Source organism: Schistocerca gregaria, chromosome 7 (assembly GCF_023897955.1).
Source record: "Schistocerca gregaria isolate iqSchGreg1 chromosome 7, iqSchGreg1.2, whole genome shotgun sequence".
NCBI classification, from domain to species: domain Eukaryota; kingdom Metazoa; phylum Arthropoda; class Insecta; order Orthoptera; family Acrididae; genus Schistocerca; species Schistocerca gregaria.
Window position 1 is genome coordinate 223,105,131 of NC_064926.1, and position 22,498 is coordinate 223,127,628.

General features: G+C 38.6%; 1 protein-coding gene across 1 annotated transcript in view; it reads left to right on the forward strand.

Annotated features, from left to right (window-relative positions):
- Positions 1-22,498, forward strand: part of LOC126281447 (sodium channel protein para) — a 1,486,858-nt gene that overhangs the window by 1,374,760 nt on the left and 89,600 nt on the right. The window contains exon 37 of the mRNA XM_049980418.1: positions 8,397-8,667. Coding sequence (XP_049836375.1) covers positions 8,397-8,667 — 271 coding nt within the window. The remainder of the gene's footprint in view (positions 1-8,396; positions 8,668-22,498) is intronic.

The following is a 22,498-nucleotide window of genomic DNA, read 5'->3' on the forward strand; positions in this document are numbered from 1 at the left end:
AAGAAAGGCAGCAGCCTTTTCAGTAGTTGCAAGGGCAACAGTCTGGATGATTGACTGATATGGCATGGTAATATCAACCAAAACAACCTTGCTGTGCTGGTATTGTGAACAGCTGAAGGCAAGGAGAAACTACAACTGTAATTTCTCTCGAGGACATGCAGCTTTACTGTATGGTCAGATGATGACAGTGTCCTCTTGGGGAAAATATTCCAGAGGTAAAAGAGTCCCCTACTTGGATCTCAAGGTAGGGACTACTCAGGAGGATATCGTTATCAGTAGAAAGAAAACTGGCGTTCAACGGATCGAAGTGGGGAATGTGAGATCCCTTAATCGAGCATGTAGGATAGAAAATTTAAAAAGGAAAATGGATAAGTTAAAGTTAGATATAGTTGGAGTACTGAAGTTCGGTGGCAGAAGGAACAAGACTTCTGGTCAGGTGAATACAGGGTTATGAATACAAAATCAAATAGGGGTAATGCAGGAATAGGTCAAATAATCAAAAAAAATAGGAGCCCAAAACTACTATGAACAGCATAGTGAATGCATTATTGTAGCCAAGACACAAAGCCCATGCCTGCCATAGTAGTACAAGTTTATGTGCCAACTAGCTCTACAGGTGACGAAGAGATTAAAGAAGTGTATGATGAGATAAAAGAAATTATTCAGATAGTGAAGGGAGACAAAAATTTAATAGTCATGGGGGACTGGAATTCGATAGTAAGAAAAGGAAGAGAAGGGAAAATAGTAGGAGAACATGGAGTAGGAATAAGGAATGAAAGAGGCAGCCACCTGGTTGAATTTTGCACAGAACATAATTTAATCATAGCTAACACTTAGTTTAAAAATCATGAAAGAAGGCTGTATACGTGGAAGATGCCTGGAGACACTGGAAGGTTTCAGATAAATTCTATAATGCTAAGACAGAGATTTAGGAACCAGGTTTTAAATTGCAAGACATTTCTCAGAGTAGTAGTGGACTCTGACCACAATTTATTGGTTATGAACTGTAGATTAAAACTGAAGAAACTGCAAAAAGATGGGGATTTGAGGAGAAGGGACCTGGATAAACTGAAAGAACCAGAGGTTGTAGAGAGTTTCAGAGAGAGCATTAGGGAACAATTGAGAAGAACGGGGGAAAGAAATACAGTAGAAGAAGAATGGGTAGCTTTCAGAGATGAAATAGTAAAGGCAGCGGAGAATCAAGTAGGTAAAAAGATGAGGGCCAGTAGAAATCCTTGGGTAACAAAATAGATGCTGAATTTAATTAATGAAAGGAGAAAATATAAAAATTTAGTAAATGAAGAAGGCAAAAAGGAATACATAAATCTCAAAAATGAGATTGACAGGAAGTGCAAAATGGGTAAGCAGGGATTGCTAGAGGACAAATACAAGTATGTAGAGGCATATATCACTAGGGATAAGGTAGAGACTACCTACGGGAAAATTAAAGAGACCTTTGGAGAAAAGAGAAACACCTGTATGAATATCAAGAACTCAGGTAGGAAACCAGTTCTAAACAAAGAAGGGAAAGCAGAAAGGTGGAAGCAGTACATAGAGGGTCTATACAAGGGTGATGTACTTGAGGACAATATTATGGAAATGGAAGAGGATGTAGATGAAGATGAAATGGGAGATATGATACTGCGTGAAGAGTTTGACAAAGCACTGAAAGACCTGAGTCGAAACAAGGCACCCAGAGTAGACAACATTGCATTAGAATTACTGATGGCCTTGGGAGAGCCACCATGACAAAACTCTACCATCTGGTGAGCAAGGTGTATGTGATAGGCAAAATACCCTCAGACTTCAAGAAGAATGTAATAATTCCGATTCCAAAGAAAGCATTTGTTGACAGGTGTGAAAATTACCAAATTATCAGTTTAATAAGTCACAGCTGCAATATACTAACATGAATTGTTTTCCAGACAAATGGAAAAACTGGTAGAATCCGACCTTTGGGAAGATCAGTTTGGGTTCCATACAAATGTTGGAACACACAAGGCAATACTGACCCTACGACTTATCTTACAAGGTAGATTAATGAAAAGCAAACCGACATTTCTAGCATTTGGAGACTTAAAGTTTTTGACAATGTTGACTGGAATACTTTCTTTCAAATTCTGGAGGTGGTAGGGATCAAGTACAGGGAGCAAAAGGCTATTTACACTTTGTACAGGTGCCAGACGGCAGTTATAAGAGTCAAGGAGCATGAAAGGGAAGCAGTGGTTGGGAAGGGAGTGAGACACGGTTATAGCCTACCACCGATGTTATTCAATCTGTATATTGAGCATCCAGTAAAAGAAACAAAAGAAATATTTGGAGTATGAATTAAAATTCATGGAGAAGAAATAAAAACTTTGGGGTTTGCTGATGACATTTTAATTCTGGCAGAGACAGCAAAGGACCTGGAAGATCTGTTGAATGGAATGGACAGTGTCTTGAAAGGAGGATGTCAGGTGAACATCAACAAAAGCATAACGAGAATAATGGTACGTGGTCAAAGTAAATCAAGTGATGCTGAGGGAATTAGATTAGAAAATGAGTCACTTAAAGTAGTAGATGAATTCTGCTATTTAGGGAGCAAAATAACTGATGATGGTCAAAATGGGGAGGATATAAAATGTAGGCTGGTAATGGCAAGGAAAGTGTTTCTGAAGAGAAATTTGTTAACATTGAATATAGATTTAAATGCCAGAAAGTCCTTTCTGAAAGTATTTGTATGGAGTGTAGCCAGGTATGGAAGTGAAACAAGGACAATAACTAGTTTAGACAAGAGGAGAATAGAAGCTTTTGAAATGTGGTGCTATGGAAGAATGCTGAAGTTCACATAACTAATGAGGGGGTACTGAATAGTTATGGGGATAAAAGGAATTTGTGGCACAAATTGTCTAGAAGAAGGGACCGGTTGATAGGAGACATTCTGAGACATCAAGGGATTGCTAATTCATTATTAAGGGGTGGGGGGAAGCATGGGATGTAAGAATCATAGAGAGAGACCAAGGGATGAATACACTAAGCAGATTCAGAAGGATGTTGATTGCAGTAATTACTCAGAGATGAAGAGGGTTACACAGGATAGAGTAGCACGGAGAGCTGCACCAAACCAGTCTCTGGACTGAAGCCCACAACAACAATGAGTTATTACTTCTTATGATATTAATGCAAAGATGGACATCCAACTTCAGCAGCCTACTGTGAGACTCTACAAACATTTTTGCACACCATCCCAAACCAAAGACATTGAATGTTGTCTGCATAAATGGTGGTGATTCTTAACATTGTCTGGCCTCATGCAGCAATAGCAATGTGATGAGAGTTACAACGTTTTACATGGATCATTTTGACCATCCTCACTACAATCCTGATGACTTAGCTTGTGTCCTCCAAATACAGGTGATATGAGGAGCAAAACATCTAAAAAATATTAAGCATTTAAAGAGGCTGTAGTTTATGGTTCAGTATTAGTGGCAGATGAGTCTGAAATCAGATGTGAGATGTTATAGTTATTACTCTTACAAAAGGATGCCGGCTGAAGTCTCTGCACGACTAATATGATCTGATGTCAAATGTAGTACAAAATGTAATGATTGGAGCTTTAAGCAAAATGAAGAAGATGATAAGTGATCTCTGAACCTTGTGAAAATCAACCTTTTTAACTATAAGTGTAGCTCTATGTCTAAATTAACTGTAGCATGGCATTTTAATTTTTTTATTTATATTTTTGTGTTTTATATAATTGATTGGCCAGCAGTCTCATAAACATACATTACAAACTTCTGAGCATTTTCATTATACAGTGTGGTCAGAAATAGTCTGAGAAGCTTATAAGGTTGTTGCAGCATAGGTTGTGCTGAGAAATAATTGTTAAGAAATAATTAGATGTATTGCACTGTTTCTGAGTTAATTAGCATAGCGGGTTAGTCAATCAGATATTGTGCATGCAAATTCAGGTGACCTGCCAGAGAGTGTCAGTTTTTCTCATAGCAATCCTTGCTACTGTCCCATGTCGAGTTTTTGTATCGCTGTCTTGTTCAGTTTTAGGAAACCAAATGAAGAACACCTGTGGCACCACTCTCCCTGATGGGCCACTTGAATTTGCACATGCAACAGCCTGGCTGGCTAACTTCAATGTTAATTAATTCAGATCATCAATTTGTTTTCTTAACAACTATTTCTCAGCACAGCCTCCTCTGTAACACCCTTACAAGCTTTTCGGATTGTTTCTGACCACTCTGTGTATTAATGGATAATGTTTATTGTCACCTTATACAGCATAAAATTTATTAGTTTTATCCATGACACATGTTGCAAAGTGGCATTTTATTTGTATAACAAAGATGATGTAACTTACCAAACAAAAGCACTGGCAGGTCGATAGACACACAAACAAACACAAACATACACACAAAATTCTAGCTTTCCCAACCAACGGTTGCTTCTTCAGGAAAGAGGGAAAGACGAAAGGATGTGGGTTTTAAGGGAGAGGGTAAGGATTCATTCCAATCCCAGGAGCGGAAAGACTTACCTTAGGGGGAAAAAAGGACAGGTGTACACTCGCACACACACACACGTATCCATCCGCACATACACAGACACAAGCAGACATTTGTAAAGGCAAAGAGTTTGGGCAGAGATGTCAGTCGAGGCCTGATGTCCAGGTGGAGCTTCAAGGAATCCTCAGAACCTTAGGCCCCCTACAAAACCTTTCACCTGACTCCATCAACCTCCTGACCCCACCGACACCCCGTACCCCTACCTTCTACCTTCTTCCTAAAATTCACAAACCCAATCATCCCGGCCGCCCCATTGAAGCTGGTTACCAAGCCCCCACAGAACGTATCTCTGCCTACGTAGATCAACACCTTCAACCCATTACATGCAGTCTCCCATCCTTCATCAAGGACACCAACCACTTTCTCGAACGCCTGGAATCCTTACCCAATCTGTTACCCCCGGAAACCATCCTTGTTACCATTGATGCCACTTCCTTATACACAAATATTCCACATGTCCAGGGCCTCACTGCGATGGAGCACTTCCTTTCATGCCAATCACCTGCCACACTTCCTAAAACCTCTTTCCTAATTACCTTAGCCAGCTTCATCCTGACCCACAACTTCTTCACTTTTGAAGCCTAGACATACCAACAATTAAAAGAAACAGCCATGGGTACCAGGAAGGCCCTCCGTACGCCAACCTATTCATGGGTCGCTTAGAGAAAGCCTTCTTGATTACCCAGGCCTGCCAACCCAAAGTTTGGTACAGGTTTATTGATGACATCTTCATGATCTGGACTCACAGTGAAGAAGAACTCCAACCTCAACTCCTTTGGTTCCATCAGATTCACCTGGTCCTACTCAAAAACCCATGCCACTTTCCTTGACGTTGACCTCCATCTATCCAATGGCCAGCTTCACACATCCGTCCACATCAAACCCACCAACAAGCAACAGTACCTCCATTATGACAGCTGCCACCCATTCCACATCAAATGGCCCCTTCCCTACAGCCTAGGTCTTCGTGGCAAATGAATCTGCTCTAGTCCGGAATCCTTGAACCATTACACCAACAACCTGAAAACAGCTTTCGCATCCCACAACTACCCTCCTGACCTGGTACAGAAGCAAATAACCAGTCACTTCCTCATCCCCTCAAACCCAGAACCTCCCACAGAAGAACCACAAAAGTGCCCCACTTGTGACAGGATACTTTCCGGGACTAGATCAGACTCTGAATGTGGCTCTCCAGCAGGGATATGACTTCCTCAAATCCTGCCCTGAAATGAGATCCATCCTTCATGAAATCCTCCCCACTCCACCAAGAGTGTCTTTCTGCCGTCCGCCTAACCTTCATAACCTCTTAGTTCATCCCTATGAAATCCCCAAACCACCTTCCCTACCCTCTGGCTCCTATGCTTGTAACCGCCCCCGGTGTAAAACCTGTCCCATGCACCCTCCCACCACCACCTACTCCAGTCCTGTAACCCAGAAGGTGTATACAATCAAAGGCAGAGCCACGTGTGAAAGCACCCACATGATTTACCAACTGACCTGCCTACACTGTGAAGCTATCTATGTGGAAATGACCAGCAACAAACTGTCCATTCACATGAATGGACACAGGCAGACAGTGTTTGTTGGTAATGAGGATCACCCTGTGGCTAAACATGCCTTGGTGCACGGCCAGCACATCTTGGCACAGTGTTACACCGTCCGAGTTATCTGGATACTTCCCACTAACACCAACCTCTCAGAACTCCGGAGATGGGAACTTGCCCTTCAGTATATCCTCTCTTCTCGATATCCGCCAGGCCTCACCCTCCGCTAATTTCAAGTTGCCGCCGCTCGTACCTCACCTGTCTTGCAACAACTTCTTTGCCCCTAACTTCCGCCTCTCTGCCTGAACTCTTTGCCTTTACAAATGTCTGCTTGTGTCTGTGTATGTGCGGATGGATATGTGTGTGTGTGCGAGTCTACACCTGTCCTTTTTTCCCCCTAAGGTAAGTCTTTCCGCTCCCGGAATTGGAATGACTCCTTACCCTCTCCCATAAAACCCACATCCTTTCGTCTTTCCCTCTCCTTCCCTCTTTCCTGAAGAAGCAACCGTTGGTTGCAAAAGCTAGAATTTTGTGTGTATGTTTGTGTTTGTTTGTGTGTCTATCGACCTTCATCATCTTTGTTTTTAGATATATTTTTCCCGAGAGGAATGTTTTGATAGACACACAAACATACACACAAAATTTGAGCTTTCGCAACCGGCGGTTGCTTCGTCAGGAAAGAGGGAAGGAGAGGGAAAGATGAAAGGATGTGGGTTTTAAGGGAGAGATATATTTTTCCCACGTGGTATATATAAAGCTGATGTGACTTACCAAACGAAAGTGCTGGCAGGTTGATAGATACACAAACAGACATACACACAACCAACGGTTGCTTCTTCAGGAAAGAGGGAAGGATAGAGAAAGACGAAAGGATGGAATGACTCCTTACCCTCTCCCTTAAAACCCAAATCCTTTCATCTTTCCCTCTCCTTCCCTCTTTCCTGACGAAGCAACCGTGGGTTGCGAAAGTTCAAAATATACTTCGAGATGTACTACTCAGCATCCACTCTGTCCAGAGGTTTTATTGTTTCCTTTGGTGATGCAATGAACACAAGGGAAATTACATAATAGAATTTATGGTCATTATGCTTTAAGAGAGAGTGCCATCCACTGTCACTAACCTTAATACTTATGAGAGTTGAGGAAACACATCTGTGGGCAAACCAAAGTTTGAAGCCGAATAGCTTAAGCTACCATGTAACTCTACAAAAAGTGCATTGTTTTGGTAGCACTAGCATGTGCAAAACATTGGACAAAAGAAGCAGTACAGTAATTCATGAGGTGAAAAATAGGTTCTTTTTCTCTTGTAAATGTAGTGAATTTTGATATTCTGCCTATATTCGTTCTGCTAAATTCCAGCATAATTCCAGTTTATTATATGCTACCTGTACAGCCAGTAACACATTTGTCATAAATATGATCTTATCTCCACAGATTTTTTTTTTTTTTTTGGGGGGGGGGGGGGGGGTGCACTGTTATGAGGAAAAGTAGAAGTTGTATCTTATAGCAATTTTATGTATTTGAGGGCTTGGGAAATGTGATGGTGTTCTTTGGAGATACTAATAAACTGAAATGTGCTGGAAGCAGTAAAGAAGTTCTACAAGAAAATCTAAGCCACGTGGGATACTTGAGCTTCCCAATGAAAGTGGAAACTGTTAAATTAACCCCCCTCAGAAGTAAAGACTTTCAGTACCCAGAATCTCATTTACAGTCATAATATTATGATAATTTTACTGGTAGGTAAATGTTTTAGCCATCCTTTATCTAACTGTAAGTCTATTTCTTATCACTTTTAATACCCCAGATATTTAATTGAACATTAATCTTAGTACTACCAGCAGATATCACTTGAAAAGACTATAAATTTATGAGAGAAAATTGCTGGCCAATACTTAGCTACAGGAGGCATGTTATTATCAGCACTGCCCATAGGTACATATAAAAATACACAACACTGTCCTTGCTTTTGTAACCAAGGAAAGGAAATATTAGGTGCAAAAGCTAGGATAGTGTCATGTATTTTTGAATGTCCCTATTGGCCATACTGATAATTTGCCTCCTGTAGGTAAGTACTGACTGTTACTCTGTCTTACAATTTTAATATTAATATTTTTAAAGACTAGATATATGTGTGAACTATATTTTTCAATTTGCTACACAATATTTTTCAAGACATGATGTAGATCATTGTGTGTGTTAATCTAATGACAGTGTTATTACCAGCAATCTGTAAATCCTGGTTTACAACTATATACTACAAAATCCAAGTAATTTTCTTATTTTTTTTTTTTTTTTACAGTGGAAGCCCCAAGCAATTGTATTTGAAATTGTGACCAATAAAAAGTTCGACATGATAATCATGTTGTTCATTGGCTTAAATATGCTGACGATGACGCTAGATCACTATCAGCAAACAGAAACCTTCAGTCAAGTTTTAGACTACCTCAATATGATCTTCATAGTCATTTTTAGTTCAGAATGCCTTATGAAAATATTTGCCCTTCGATATCACTACTTCAAAGAACCATGGAATCTCTTTGATTTTGTAGTTGTGATTTTGTCTATACTAGGTAAGTCATCCAGCACTGTTTATATTATTTAATTTAGTCTTGTAATTATATTAAAGTTATGTTGTCCTTACAATTTCAGTTAAAAAAATTAATATGTTAATAAGATGAAATGCAGCAACAAAAATCCATGCACATTCATATTTGAATTTCAACTATTAGAAGATAGCCTGAAATTGGTAAATAAATTCCTACATGAAAAATAAGTAAATAACCTTGCACAGTGTAAGTTCTAAATAGAAACTGCAGTATTGCTGAATAAATAATGATGTTGAGATCTTACTCTCTACTTGTCCTGAATAATGGGAACTAATCTAAAGCAGGGAATGCTAAAAACTTTGTTTAGTTGAAAATTAATATTTTTATGTTTCTCATGGTGACATCATATACAAAATATAGATGATATTGAAACATTGAACTGTGACCACAAGTCAGTCCTTTTATTTCCTTTCAAGAATATTTTAAAAAAGATTGTGCTTAATTGCAATTATTATCACATTATCCAGGCTCACCTCCTATCTTCATCACATTGCTATTTTTATAAAAGAGCTCTGCAGTGAATCGAAGTGTAAAAATTATCCATTGAATATTTTATGTAATCTTTTCAGTGTATGATACTGTGACTAGAAGTATTTACAGATGCTGTAAAACTCAGGTAAATTAGTCATATTGTTGCTGTTGAGCAGCATGTTAGAATTTAATTTCAATAAATTTGCTCTCATAGAAATAAGTATATTTGTACCTCAGAGATGGACATATTAAATATTTTCACAAAATATCAAAACAACTGAATTCTGTGTAGGCTAAATTTAATTTAAGAACATGTTGTTGTGGTCTTCAGTCCAAAGACTGGTTTGATGCAGTTCTTGATGCTACTGTATCCTCTGCAAGTCTCTTCATCTCTGAGTAACTACAGTTACCTACATCCCTCTGAATCTGCTTACTGTATTCTTTCCTTGGTCTCTCTCTACAATCTTATCCCCCACACTTCCCCCCAATAATGAATTAACAATCCCTTGATGCCTCAAAATGTATCCTACCAACCAATTCCTTCTTTTAGTCTCCTCGGTTCTGATCAGTATCTCCTCATTAGTTATGTGATCTACCCATGTAATCTTCAGCAATATTCTGTAGCAGCACATTCCAAAAGCTTCTATTCTCCTCTTGTCTAAACTAGTTATCGTCCATATTTCACTTCTATACATGGCTCCACTTCATACAAATACTTTCAGAAAGGACTTCCTGACACTTAATCCTATACTTGATGTTAACAAATTCCTCTTCTCCAGAAATGTTTTATTTGCCATTGCCAGTCCACATTTTATATCCTCCCTACTTCGACCTTCATCTGTTACTTTGCTTCCCAAATAGCAAAACTCTTATACTACTTTAAGTGACTTATTTTCTAATCTAATTCCCTCAGCATCATTGGATTTAATTTGACTACATTATATTATCCTCATTTTACTTTTGTTTGATCTCTTATCCTCCTTTCAAGACATTATCCATTCCGTTTAACTGCTCTTCCAAGACCTTTGCTGTCTCTGACTGATTTACAATGCCTTCATTCAACCTTAAAGTTTTTTTTCTTCTCCCTGGATTTTAATTCCTACACCAAATTTTTTCTTTTGTTTCTTTTACTGCAAGCCAATATACAGATCAAATAACCTCAGGGATAGGCTACAACCCTGTCTCACTCCCTTCTCAACCACTGCTTGTCATTTGTGGCCCTTGACTCTTATAATTGCTATGTGGTTTCTGTACAAATTGTAAGTAACCTTTCGCTTTCTGTATTTTACTCCTGCGACCTTTAGAATTTGAAAGAGAGTATTCTGGTTAGCATTGCCAAAAGCTTTCTCTAAGTCTGTAAGTGCCATACAGGTAGGTTTGCCTTTCCTTGACCTATCTTATATGAGAAATCATAGGATCAGTATTGCCTTGTGTGTTCCTACATTTCTCGAGAATCCAAACTGATCTTCCCCGAGTTCGGCTTCTAGGAGTTTTTCTGTAAAGGATTTCTGGTAGTATTTTACAGCCATGACTTGTTAAACTGATGATAGTTCAATAATTCTCACACCTGTCAGCACCTGCTTTCTTTGTAATTGGGATTATTATATTCTTCTTGAAGTCCGAGGATATTACTCCTGTCTCATATATCTTGCTCACCGGATGGTAGAGTTCTGTCATGGCTGGCTGTCCCAAGGCTATCAGTAGCTCTGATGGAATGTTGTCTACTGCTAGATCCTTGTTTCAACTTAAGTCTTCCATTGCTTTGTCAAATTCTTCGCGCAGTGTCATCATCTTCATAAAAATTCCTTACAAGTAATAGAGTTTCATTGCGTAACTTTCTGCCTTGCTTTGGGCCCATCAGTGAACAAATTTCATCTGTATTATGAATATCCCCAGCTTTATGTACCATTCTTTGTGATACACCAAAAGTTCTCTAATTTTTTTCTCTTGTCCATGATGGAAGAGCAAAAGTAAGAATATGAATCTGTTCCCGTCTGCTAACAGTTGGTAATTTTTCTTTAGTTAATTCAATCAATTTATATAAATCATTAAGCTTTTGTTTTTCATCATGTTTAGTTGCTATACTTTCAGCCTCAGAACTACTGTCTTTGCATAATTCTTCTTCTTGAACATGAAGTACACAAGTCACTTTCTTTCATAGATTTTGCCTATTTGCCTTTATTTTAATTTACTCATAACTAACTTTTTGGTGTGGAGCCGGAGAATGCATTTTTATTGGTGAACCACCTATATCTATTAAACTTGTACTAAGTTTGTCCAGATCTTTTGTATCTTCTGCTGCTTCTCAATCTGTCCAGTCTTCATTGGGCATAGTCTTCACTTCACTTTTATTTCCCTGACTCCTGTTTTTGTTTAGCTTTCTTTTGACCTGCTCCTGAAATTTCACTTAAAACATGTGTACTGCATGTTGAACACAATTTCTGCCCTGGAATGATAGTGGACTAACATGTAATATCTTACGGAACTGCTTAGCAAGATCAAGTGAAACAACTCACAGATCACGCCTTATTGTTTTCTTGTGTCTTTTAAGTGGATCACAACAATGTATATGTGCATAATTTTCGTATTGATCCAGGTACTCAATTTTATGGTGATTGCAAACATTACTTAAATCACAGTGCTACTTCTCATGGCAGCCATTTTGAAAGACACGTAGTTAGTAGTGACACCTGGTAGGGGAGGGAAATTTGAAAAGGTCTGTGATGCAGTGATATTTTTTAATTTACCTTGTTTAGTTCTATGACAGGCCTAGCTGTCAATCTCCAAAGACTTTTTAAGCCTGTTATAAAGGAAATTTTCTTGTCTTTGTAATGATACTAGTCATAATATTGAGACACTGTAACTACAGTCTATACACAGTAATTTATAATTTAAGTTGTGGACATTTAAAAAAAAAAGTAAAGCTTCTGTTTTCGAGGCTCAAATGACCCTTCGTAATGTGATTACAACAAATCTGATATAGTATTTGAATTTTGCAGAAGATTTTATGTGAGAGCTGAAACATTCAAATCTTCCCTACCTCATTTTTAGGACAAGTTATATAGATTTAAAACTACTAATTGAATTTGTGACAGCCACAGATGAATTTTTTTAGTATTTTAGGCTGAAAAACAGGTTGTTCTAGTTCTGGAACTGCTTCAGATAGAGGCGTGAAATTTTAAACCAGCCACTACATATGTAAACAAACTATGTGTACCAAATTTCATGAAAATCCAAAATAGTGGATTGTGTGTAATGGTTCAGTTGATATAGAATGACATGTGAGTAAAACTTTAACTGCTGATGTATGTATTTCCAGGACACCAATTAGGTAAGGGAATTTGTGTGAGCAAGGCTCTAACTGCTAATGTACCTGAGTTATTGTCAGTCACTCCTAGAATAGAGGTATTAACAATAGACCTGAACAAACAAAAACAAATACTGTCCAAATAGGCCTTGATGGCCCAATGGTACCGACCAGCTGTCATGTCATCCTCAGCCCATAGGCATCACCAGATGTGGATACAGAGAGGCATGTGGTCAGCACACCACTCTCCCGGCTTTTCAATCAAGTAGCTTCTCAGTTGGCCTCACAAGGGCTGAGTGTGCCCCACTCGCCAACAGTGCTTAACTTCGGCAATCTGACGGGAACTGGTGGTTCCACTGTGGCAAGGCTGTTGGCCGACAATAGGCATGAAGAGATGTAAAATGTCATTTGTGAACTATCATGTGCCCACAGAAAAAGACCCACCCAACAAAGAACAAATTCTATGTGGAAGTGAAGGTAGTGGTAGATGTCATTCCAAATAGCTGTTGTAAAGTCCAATTTGGTAATGTGGAAATGGGAAGAGGAAACCTATTCCAGTCAACTACCGACAGACACAGTTTACATTAACTCAGCAGTGCCATTGTTATGAGGTACATCACCTTTGTGACTGGGACTTGAAACCAGGACTTGTGCCCTTCACAGGTAACTGCTTTGCCAACTGAGCTGCCAAGTATGACTCACAACCTGTTTTCACAACTTTCCTCCCCAGTTCCTCATCTCCTACCTTCCAAAAGTTCTCCTGCGAAACTTGCAGGACTAGCATTCCTGGAATCTGGAAGAAAGGATATTGTGGAGCCACAGCTCAGTCACAGCCTTGGGGATTGTTTTCCACAATGAATTTTCGCTCTGCAGTGGAGTGTGCACTGATATGAAGCTTCCTGGGATATTAAACTGTGTACTGGATTGAGATTCCAGCTCAAGAACTCAGTTGTTAGGACACTTGTCTGCGAGAGAGGAAGGTGTTATGTTAAAGTCGTAGTCTGGCACACAGTTTTAAACTTTCATGAAGTTTTGTTGAAAGGGATGTTCATCAGCACCAGAAAATTTCCTGTGGAGGAATATACACAAAGAAACTTGAGTATCACCAGATTGTAAAACAGTTAATCAGGTAGTTCACCTTGCAATTAATACCAGAGCAAGGAACTGGGTGATGGATGTAAAGACGGTACAGGGCGCGGAACGTGGGAGTGGTCACTACCTAGTAAGGGGCTGGCTGCAATGCAATCCAAGGCCAAAGTGAGAAATAATGTTGAGAAAGTAGTACTCCACATTGTGGATATGCTTAAATACATTATAAAGAAAGATCAATTTCATCTTCAGCAACAACTTAGAAATTCTGCAGGAAAAGGATTCACAAGAGAGCAGAGAAGAAGTATGTAAAAAAAGGCAGGGATGCCCTAAATGAGATGACAAAGTGCAGTCGTTAATAAGCATATCAGTGGAAAAAAAATTCAGTTTGGTGATGAATCCATTAAGGCCTTAACCAAACAAAGAAAAGCAAAGAAGACCTGGCTTAAAGGCAATGTTTTTGCTCAAGGCAAAGCACAGTTCAAAGAAGCAACTGTGAAGAGACCAAAGGGGCTGTAAGCCAAAGAAATGATGGCGGAGGCTCAAGATTTCTTGTGAAAAGAAGCTAAAAGATTTACCATAAAATTACTTTTTGCAAAGGATGCCACAACCACTAAAAATTCTCCAAGGACAATAATGAGTTCAAAATTGCTAAGAGGTGAAAAAATATCTCCTCAACTGTGATGAATCTAAATATCTCTTTGAATTTTAAACTCCTGACATTGTGAATCCAATTGTAGATTATCCACCACCCAGACTGAAGGAAATAAAGTATCAGATAATGGAGTCGAGGTAAAACAATCTCCAGTAGAAGATGGAATCCAGGCAGAAGTCATTAAAGTTGGAGAGGATAGATTCCGCTAGGGAATGATCTGTATTATGGAGAAGATCCCATAAGATTGGAAGATGGCTGTGATCACCCCTGTACAAAAGAAAAGTGACAAAGTGAATTGTAGCAACTATTAAGGAATCATCCTCCTGAATGCCTGCTAGAATATCTTGTCCAATTGTATACTGGTTAGAATCCACCCATCTGCCGAAGATTAATGCAAAATTGCAGTTCCTGTGTTGTGAAGAAGTATGATGCAACGTTCTTTCAGAAAGCGTGCAGCGCAGTTTCAGTTTATTGGCCAATACTAGAGTGTGACTTACAAATAAACCATTTCCACTGTGCAGGAATAACATTAATAGGATATGTGTTTACAGTTATGACACATGGACAATGCCGTATGGATGTTTTAAGGCAACTGCTCATGTAAAGCAGGAAATCTGGATTCAAGTTTGGTCCAGTACAAATTTTCATTGTTGTCATTCCATTATACAGCTGGTTATTGTTCATATTCACAACTGCAAATGTATTTCTTGTTTGCAAAAAAAAGTGATTGGTGAAGAACAAGGTGGTTTCAGAAATGGTTGCTCGACTGTGGATAACATCAATGTATTGCAACAGCTTGAAACATGGTTTACTTCCCCCCAGTTATTTAATTAACATCATTTCAAACAACTAGACACTAATTATTGTAATAAAACTAGATGATAATTATTATACTAACCAGTCATATGTAACTTCATGGATCAATTATTTCAGTGCTATACATATATCAGTTTACAAGAAAAGAAAGAACCAGCCGAAAACTTACTTCTGCAATGTAATAGCAAACACCTACCTGGGATGATAAGCAGTGGTCTAACAGGGATGCATGACTTAGTTGTGACACAGACCTACCTTCTGATGCTGTGTGAATGAAGTCCAGCCACAAATCCTTGATCAGTCAAACTACCAGCCCTTACATGTGCTGGAGTTGTTCTTATGCTGTACTCCCATATGTGAACCTGATTGAACTTTGCCAAAATACAAACATACTCTGTAAAGGGTAGGTACACCATTAAAGAAAGAACAAACTATCTGGTAAAATCAAATATATTATTAAAGTACTTTGTCCAACAATTAAATTGTGTACACAAGTTACAACTTTTATGCAAAGTTGACAAGAGTACTTATCAGAATTCAAGGAGCTTGTAAGATTGAAACTAATTCTGACTAACAAGAAAATTCTGCTTCACCAAATTGGCAACTCACCTTTAACATTACAATCACTTTGTTGTGTTGCCATGTGGACTCCGGCATGAACTGCCAGGATAGTTTTTGAGCTGCTGACAATGTCACATGATTTTTTCAGGATGCAAAATGTGCTAACCACATAGATGCAACCAGATGGCTACAGTCTGTTGCAACAGTGAGTCAGCTTACTAGTAGATAGTTATCATCATCCAACCTAATGAGGATTGGTATACCATTAAAGAAAGAACAAACTATGTGGTAAAATCAAATATATTATTAAAGTACTTTATCCTCCAATTAAATTTGTGTAAACAAGTTACAACTGCTATGCAAAGTTGACAATACTACTTATCAGAATTCAAGGAGCTTGTAAGATTGAAACTAATTCTGATTGACAAGAAAATTCTGCTCCTCCAAATTAGCAACTTGCCTTTAACAATACAATCACTTTGTTGTGCTGCCATGTGGACTCCGACTTGAACTGCCAGGATAGTTTTTGAGCTGCTGACAATGTCACATGATTTTTCCAGGATGCAAAATGTGCTAACCACATATATGCAACCAGATGACTACAGTGACAGTCTGTTGTAACAATGAGCCAGTTTACTAGTAGATGGTTATCATCATCCAACCTAATGACATTTGGTTGATATACGGTGTATGATGTGCCATAAGGTTCAGTTTACTTATTTCTGTCTAATTTTGTATATATTCTCATTAGCAAAGATATTATTTGAAATAAGGTAGGTATTCAGACTTAATCAATAACAAATGTACAAATACCAAGTTTATGACACAACTAAGGTGCACTGTTGTCTGGCATAGGTCTGACCTTAGACAAGCCCCAACATATTCTCTTCCACACAGTGATTTGTCACTTGTACTTGTGACTTTTGTGACTTCTACAATATCAGAAAAGCCACTTTACCAATAATTTTCATATCAAAAGTGGAGTGTCCTGCATTGGTTCCTCCAGTAACAACTCTTCCAGAACATTATCTGAAATGATTCACCCCTAAATTCTTACTGTTATAAAATGTATTTTTCAGATGGATTATTTTCTTTCATCAGTTGTCCATTCCTTGGACTCATCCACGTGCTTGTTGTCATGGTGTGTGGACCCTGAAAGACTTCATCTAAATTTTATTTTGTGCCGTTAGTATTCTTACTCCGGTCTTCTGAAAACTTTCTGTAGCTGCGGTCTACTCTTCACTACGATGACTTGGCATCCTAGGGCACTCTGTTACTGCAACTCATGTGAGTGGCCACATTTATCTGCCACATGCTACCATAAATTTGATTATAGTACTTAATTAAAATTGAAATATCTCATGATCATAACTCCAATTTCCATGTGGTTTTCACCAAACACTCTTAAATAATCAACCACGCTCATACACCTTCTGTTCCAACCTGTTTCTCATATTAGTCAGTTCTTATACTTACAGAGACAAGTATGCTGACAATGAGTGATGTTGTTGACTGTACATACCACTACCACATCTCATCCTGCCCCAATTGGTTCTGAAACTCAAGGAGGTTTGAATAAGAATACCTGTAACTACATTTTCTGGTCTTTCTTCAAATTTGACCTAGCAATTCTGAACCATTGCACTTAATTACAAATTCTTTCTCAATTAATATATTCTTCATTTAGCTACAGCTTAACTTGTTGTTGCCTATTAATTCTTTAAATGATCATGTATCTTTTGCAGAATGTCAACAAATCTTAATATTACAAACTAAAATATACATGAGCTGCAAAAACAATATTTTACTTATATATATATTAAACACAAATACAACCCAATGCTTTTTTCTACTTCTTTTTGGAGGTATAGTGTTAGGTTTATAAGGGGGCTAAAGAAAATTGAAAAGTGAAGAGTAAAGGGGCAAGAGAATTAAACAAAAGGGAATTATTTAGGTCTGAGTCTATACACGAAGAAGATATGAAATGTACAATAAGTAAATTGGAGGATAGCACAAACCAAAAAGATAAACTAGTCAGTAAGCTAACAAATCTGAGATGACAATAATGAGTCTAGAGGATCCTGTACTATGAATAGGTGAGAATTTGGTAAAGTAAAAGGGTGTAGAAATATTTAAGTTAAATGGAGGTGCTTAAACTGAAGAATAAACTCACATGAATCATAGAACATGTGGTACATTTGTAATAAGCCTCTTCACTAAGGTGGTATTTAAGTGGTGAACAGTTGAATAGTTGTGAATAAGTAGTACTTAAGATGAGACAAAGAGAGTCAGCAGCAGCCATGAGTGCCTGAGGAAATGAGATGAAGAGTTTGTGATTTTTGTGTGGACATTGAACTGAGCAGCCAAGAATACTAGAGTAGATAGTGGTAATATATAGATTTAGAGACAAAGTAGAGGTGTTAAGCAAACCAAAAAGTGCAATATTGAGTAGTTAGAAATACGTCAGCAAAAAACATGACTAAAAAGAGACAAGAGGGTTGATATTTATGTATCATTGTTGCATAAAAAAAACTCTGGAAATAATTTAAATCTCTTGGAGTTTTCACAAAGATCACAAATATACTCCAATAATGAACTGGTAGTGCAACCAAAGAAACTATGCTGGGTTGAGGCTGGAACCAAACTTTTTATAACACAAAGTGGGAATGAGATTTCCAGTCTGCGGCAGAGTGAGGGCTGCAATGAAACTTTCTGGCAGATTGAAACTGTGTGCTGGGCCAAAACTCGAACTCAGGACCAGTTAGAATCTCAGTTCCAGCATACAGTTTTAATCTGCCAGGAAGTTTCACATGAAGTGGAAATTGGTGGCCTTCAGCCATCACTGCAAGGCCAGTTTCTGAATTTTGTGAAACTAGTCCACAGTCGTTAAAGAGATAAGCTTATTGGATGTAGTGAAGAGCAGCAATATGAGGCAGGAGGTAATGTCATTGCAGCAACACAGCAATCAGTAGGACCCTTGCCTGTGCCATAACTCTACAAGGACTTCATTACTGATGTAAGCAGAAGCAATGGAAAATCTGGAGTTCCAACACAATATGAGAAAACATGCAAACAAGTGAGGTGAAACAATGTTAGGTGTGTCTTGAGTCCAAGAAAAGAGTAACAAAAACAGAAGAAGAGAAAGTAGAGTTCAAAAAAGCCTGAAGAAGGTGTACCGAGGTATATCAGTGAAGTACAAGGAAAGGAGGAATTGTTTTAAACAGCTCAAGTTAGCACAGTTGCTCCACTGTGAAGCCTTGTAGAGATCAGGACCCCCTGTAAGCTTAATGCATGAGATTAACAGTTCCCCCACCAAAATCCCTCCGCCTCTTCCTGGTGTGAAATTTACTTGTTCTTCACCCATCAGTTTCGGCTCACACTTTGATGTTTGGTTAACCTCTGTTCTCAGTCTTTGCATACTAAATAAGCTCTCTTCTTGCTCTCCAACTATTTCTTTTGGTTACATATCCAGTAAGGTTCTCATTTGCTCACCATTTTGCTTTGCAAAAGGCAGCACTATAGCCTTTTTCTTTGCATACAATTTTACATGCAGCATATCAGAATTTACATCACAATAATATATATTTAAAGAAATCTAGCTCTATATCATGTTAACACTTAGCTGAGGAATAATTAAAAACGTGTTTAAATACCCTCGTCACTGCATTGCACAGATAATGTCGCTTCATGACTAATTGTTTTTGACACCTTTCCCATTGCTCCAAAGATTTTAGCACTTGATACTGGCTGCATAATTACATATCATTTGTTTGGCAATGCTTCAGAATATTCTATCAAAATCTTTGAATCACCATCTGTGATCAATTCATTCTCCACCCCCCACTCCCTATGCTACTACCCTTACAATAAGATTAATATCAGCTACTGTTCGCATTAGCTCTGCTTCAGGAACATATCTTTAATTACTGCTTTTTTATCACATTTTGGTTTATGCTGTGGATTTTCAGATTTCGCTCTTCCCACAGGCAAACACTGAACCATTTGAAGCATGCTGTCATGAAGTACAAGTCACTAATGTGCTGTGCTTCACACCACTCAGCATGTGAGTCTATAATCAAAGCATTCTCATTAACTTCCCATAAACCACTTCATTTCTAATAAAAATGGATAAATAATGTTCCTTTCCCCCAGAGGTGCTTCACTTGTTCAGATTCATAGTTCTGTACATCAGAAGTATTTTAAAACTTACTCTCTTCCATGTTTTGTTTAGGAGCCCACAATTCCCATACTTGCCAACTGAAAGAAATATCATTCTTTGCTTCTTTGCTGTTCCTGCTGCATTTGGTTCCAGTTCTGTAGATAGTGTTTCAGTGCTGCAAGTGTCATCTGCTCAAGGTGTGTTAAAAACTTCAGGGTGAGTCGAATAATGGCTGCAGTGGTCCTGCAACATGCTACCGTACTCTGACGTAGCTGCCATGCCATCTACATCTACATCTGCATACATACTCCGCAATCCACCATATGGCGCATGGCAGAGGGTACCTCATACCACAACTAGCATCTTCTCTCCCTGTTCCACTCCCAAACAGAACGAGGGAAAAATGACTGCCTATATGCCTCAGTACGAGCCCTAACCTCTCTCATCTTATCTTTGTGGTCTTTCCGCGAAATGTAAGTTGGCAGCAGTAAAATTGTACTGCAATCAGCCTCAAATGCTGGTTCTCTAAATTTCCTCAGCAGCAATTCATGAAAAGAATGCCACCTTTCCTCTAGAGACTCACACCAGAGTTCCTGAAGCATTTCCGTAACACTCGTGTGATGATCAAACCTAATAGTAACAAATCTAGCAGCCCACCTCTGAATTGCTTCTATGTACTCCCTCAATCCGGCCTGATAGGGATCCCAAACGCTCGCGAGCAGTACTCAAGAATAGGTCGTATTAGTGTTTTGTAAGCGGTCTCTTTTACAGATGAACCACATCTTCCCAAAATTCTACCAATGAACCGAAGACGACTATCCGCCTTCCCCACAACTGCCATTACATGCTTGTCACACTTCATATCGCTCTGCAATGTTACACCCAAATATTTAATCGATGTGACTGCGTCAAGCACTACACTACTAATGGAGTATTCAAACATTACAGGATTCTTTTTCCTATTCATCTGCATTAATTTACATTTATCTATATTTAGAGTTAGCTGCCATTCTTTACGCCAATCACAAACCTTGTCCAAGTCATCTTGTATCCTCCTACAGTCACTCAACGATGACACCTTCCCGTACACCACAGCATCATCAGCAAACAGCCGCACATTGCTATCCACCCTATCCAAAAGATCATTTATGTAGGTAGAAGACAACAGCGGACCTACCAAACTTTCCTGCGGCACTCCAGATGACACACTCACCTCTGATGAACACTCACCATCGAGGACAACATTCTGGGTTCTATTACTTAAGAAGTCTTCGAGCCACTCAGATTCTTGGGAACCAATCCTATATGCTCATACCTTAGTTAGGAGTTTGCAGTGGGGCACCGAGTCAAACACTTTCCGGAAGTCAAGGAATATGGAATCCATCTGATACCCTTCATCCATGGTTCGCAAGATATCATGTGAAAAAAGGGTGAGTTGCGTTTCACAGGAGCGATGCTTTCTAAAGCTGTGCTGATGCATGGACAGCAACTTCTCTGGCACACAGTTTTAATCTGCAAGGAAGTTTCATATTCTTTTTTCTTGTAAACCAGTGTCATTCCTCACTAATTGTGTTCGTGTTATTGAGACCTAAGATTTCCTGATCTCAGGCCAACACCATGCTGAGACATTTTTTAGTTTAACAGGTCTTGTGGAATAATCCTGACTCATCACACTGCCTTTCTGCCATGCCTGTGTGTTTTTATTGCCTCCATATTGTCCATGTTATCATTCTCATTCTACCCTTCTGAGGAAATTGACGTAATTCTTGTAGTTATGACATGGCACTGCAACCACTGTCTCTGAATGTAGTATGGTAACGTACACACTATACCCACAGCAAACTATTCTGTCACAATACCTATGTCTGTATATTTTATTCCCTTCCTTCAGTGCTCAAAGAAAGTCTTCATTATTCTGTGATCTGGTTTGTACTTATTACCCCTCCAGAAATTAGCCTGGCAAACAGTCACCTTTTATGTGTTCTACCACAAAATAAATTTGTTCTTGTGTCAATGAAGACAATGGCAAAATCTCCTCAAATTACTGCACAAATAATTTTGGATGTATGTTAGTGTGAGGATCGAAGTAATTGACTTTTCAAAAGTGAATGAAGGCCACTTCTGCTGAAAGAATACTTTTTGACAACTTTAAAAATGTCTCGGTCCATCTTTACCAATTTCTTGTCAACAATTTGATCATGTGCAAGCTGTTCCTCATGAATTGACTCATGCAGATTTTCCATTATGAACCTACATGTTCTTCCAATTGAACATTATTTTGGGCAAACTGGTTGCCACTGTCATTCGTTATTTATGATTTCTGATTTAACACTTCTGTTGAAACATGAGTTCTCACACTTTCAGTATCAGTTTTTATTCCACTGTAAGGGTACGAGTGCCATCTCGCAGTCACCAGACTTTTTTTTTTCAGCCCATGGCTTTCCAGTACTTTCAAACCACCCACTGACCCATTTCACAACCAAAGAGCCAATCTTATATGTGTCTGGATAAAGTACTTGGTATGATTTCACTTTCCCCTTCTGCATTTGGGGACAGGTCAAAATTGCCACCAACTACTATTTAGTATTGCTTCCTCAAATCACAATACCTTTGAAGAAATGATGAAAACTTTAATACTCTCTTACACCTTCTGTAACAATAATCCATGATGATTCCTGGCTTGTGCACCAATTTGTAATGTGGTTATTTAATTAACATTATTTTTACCAACTTGATG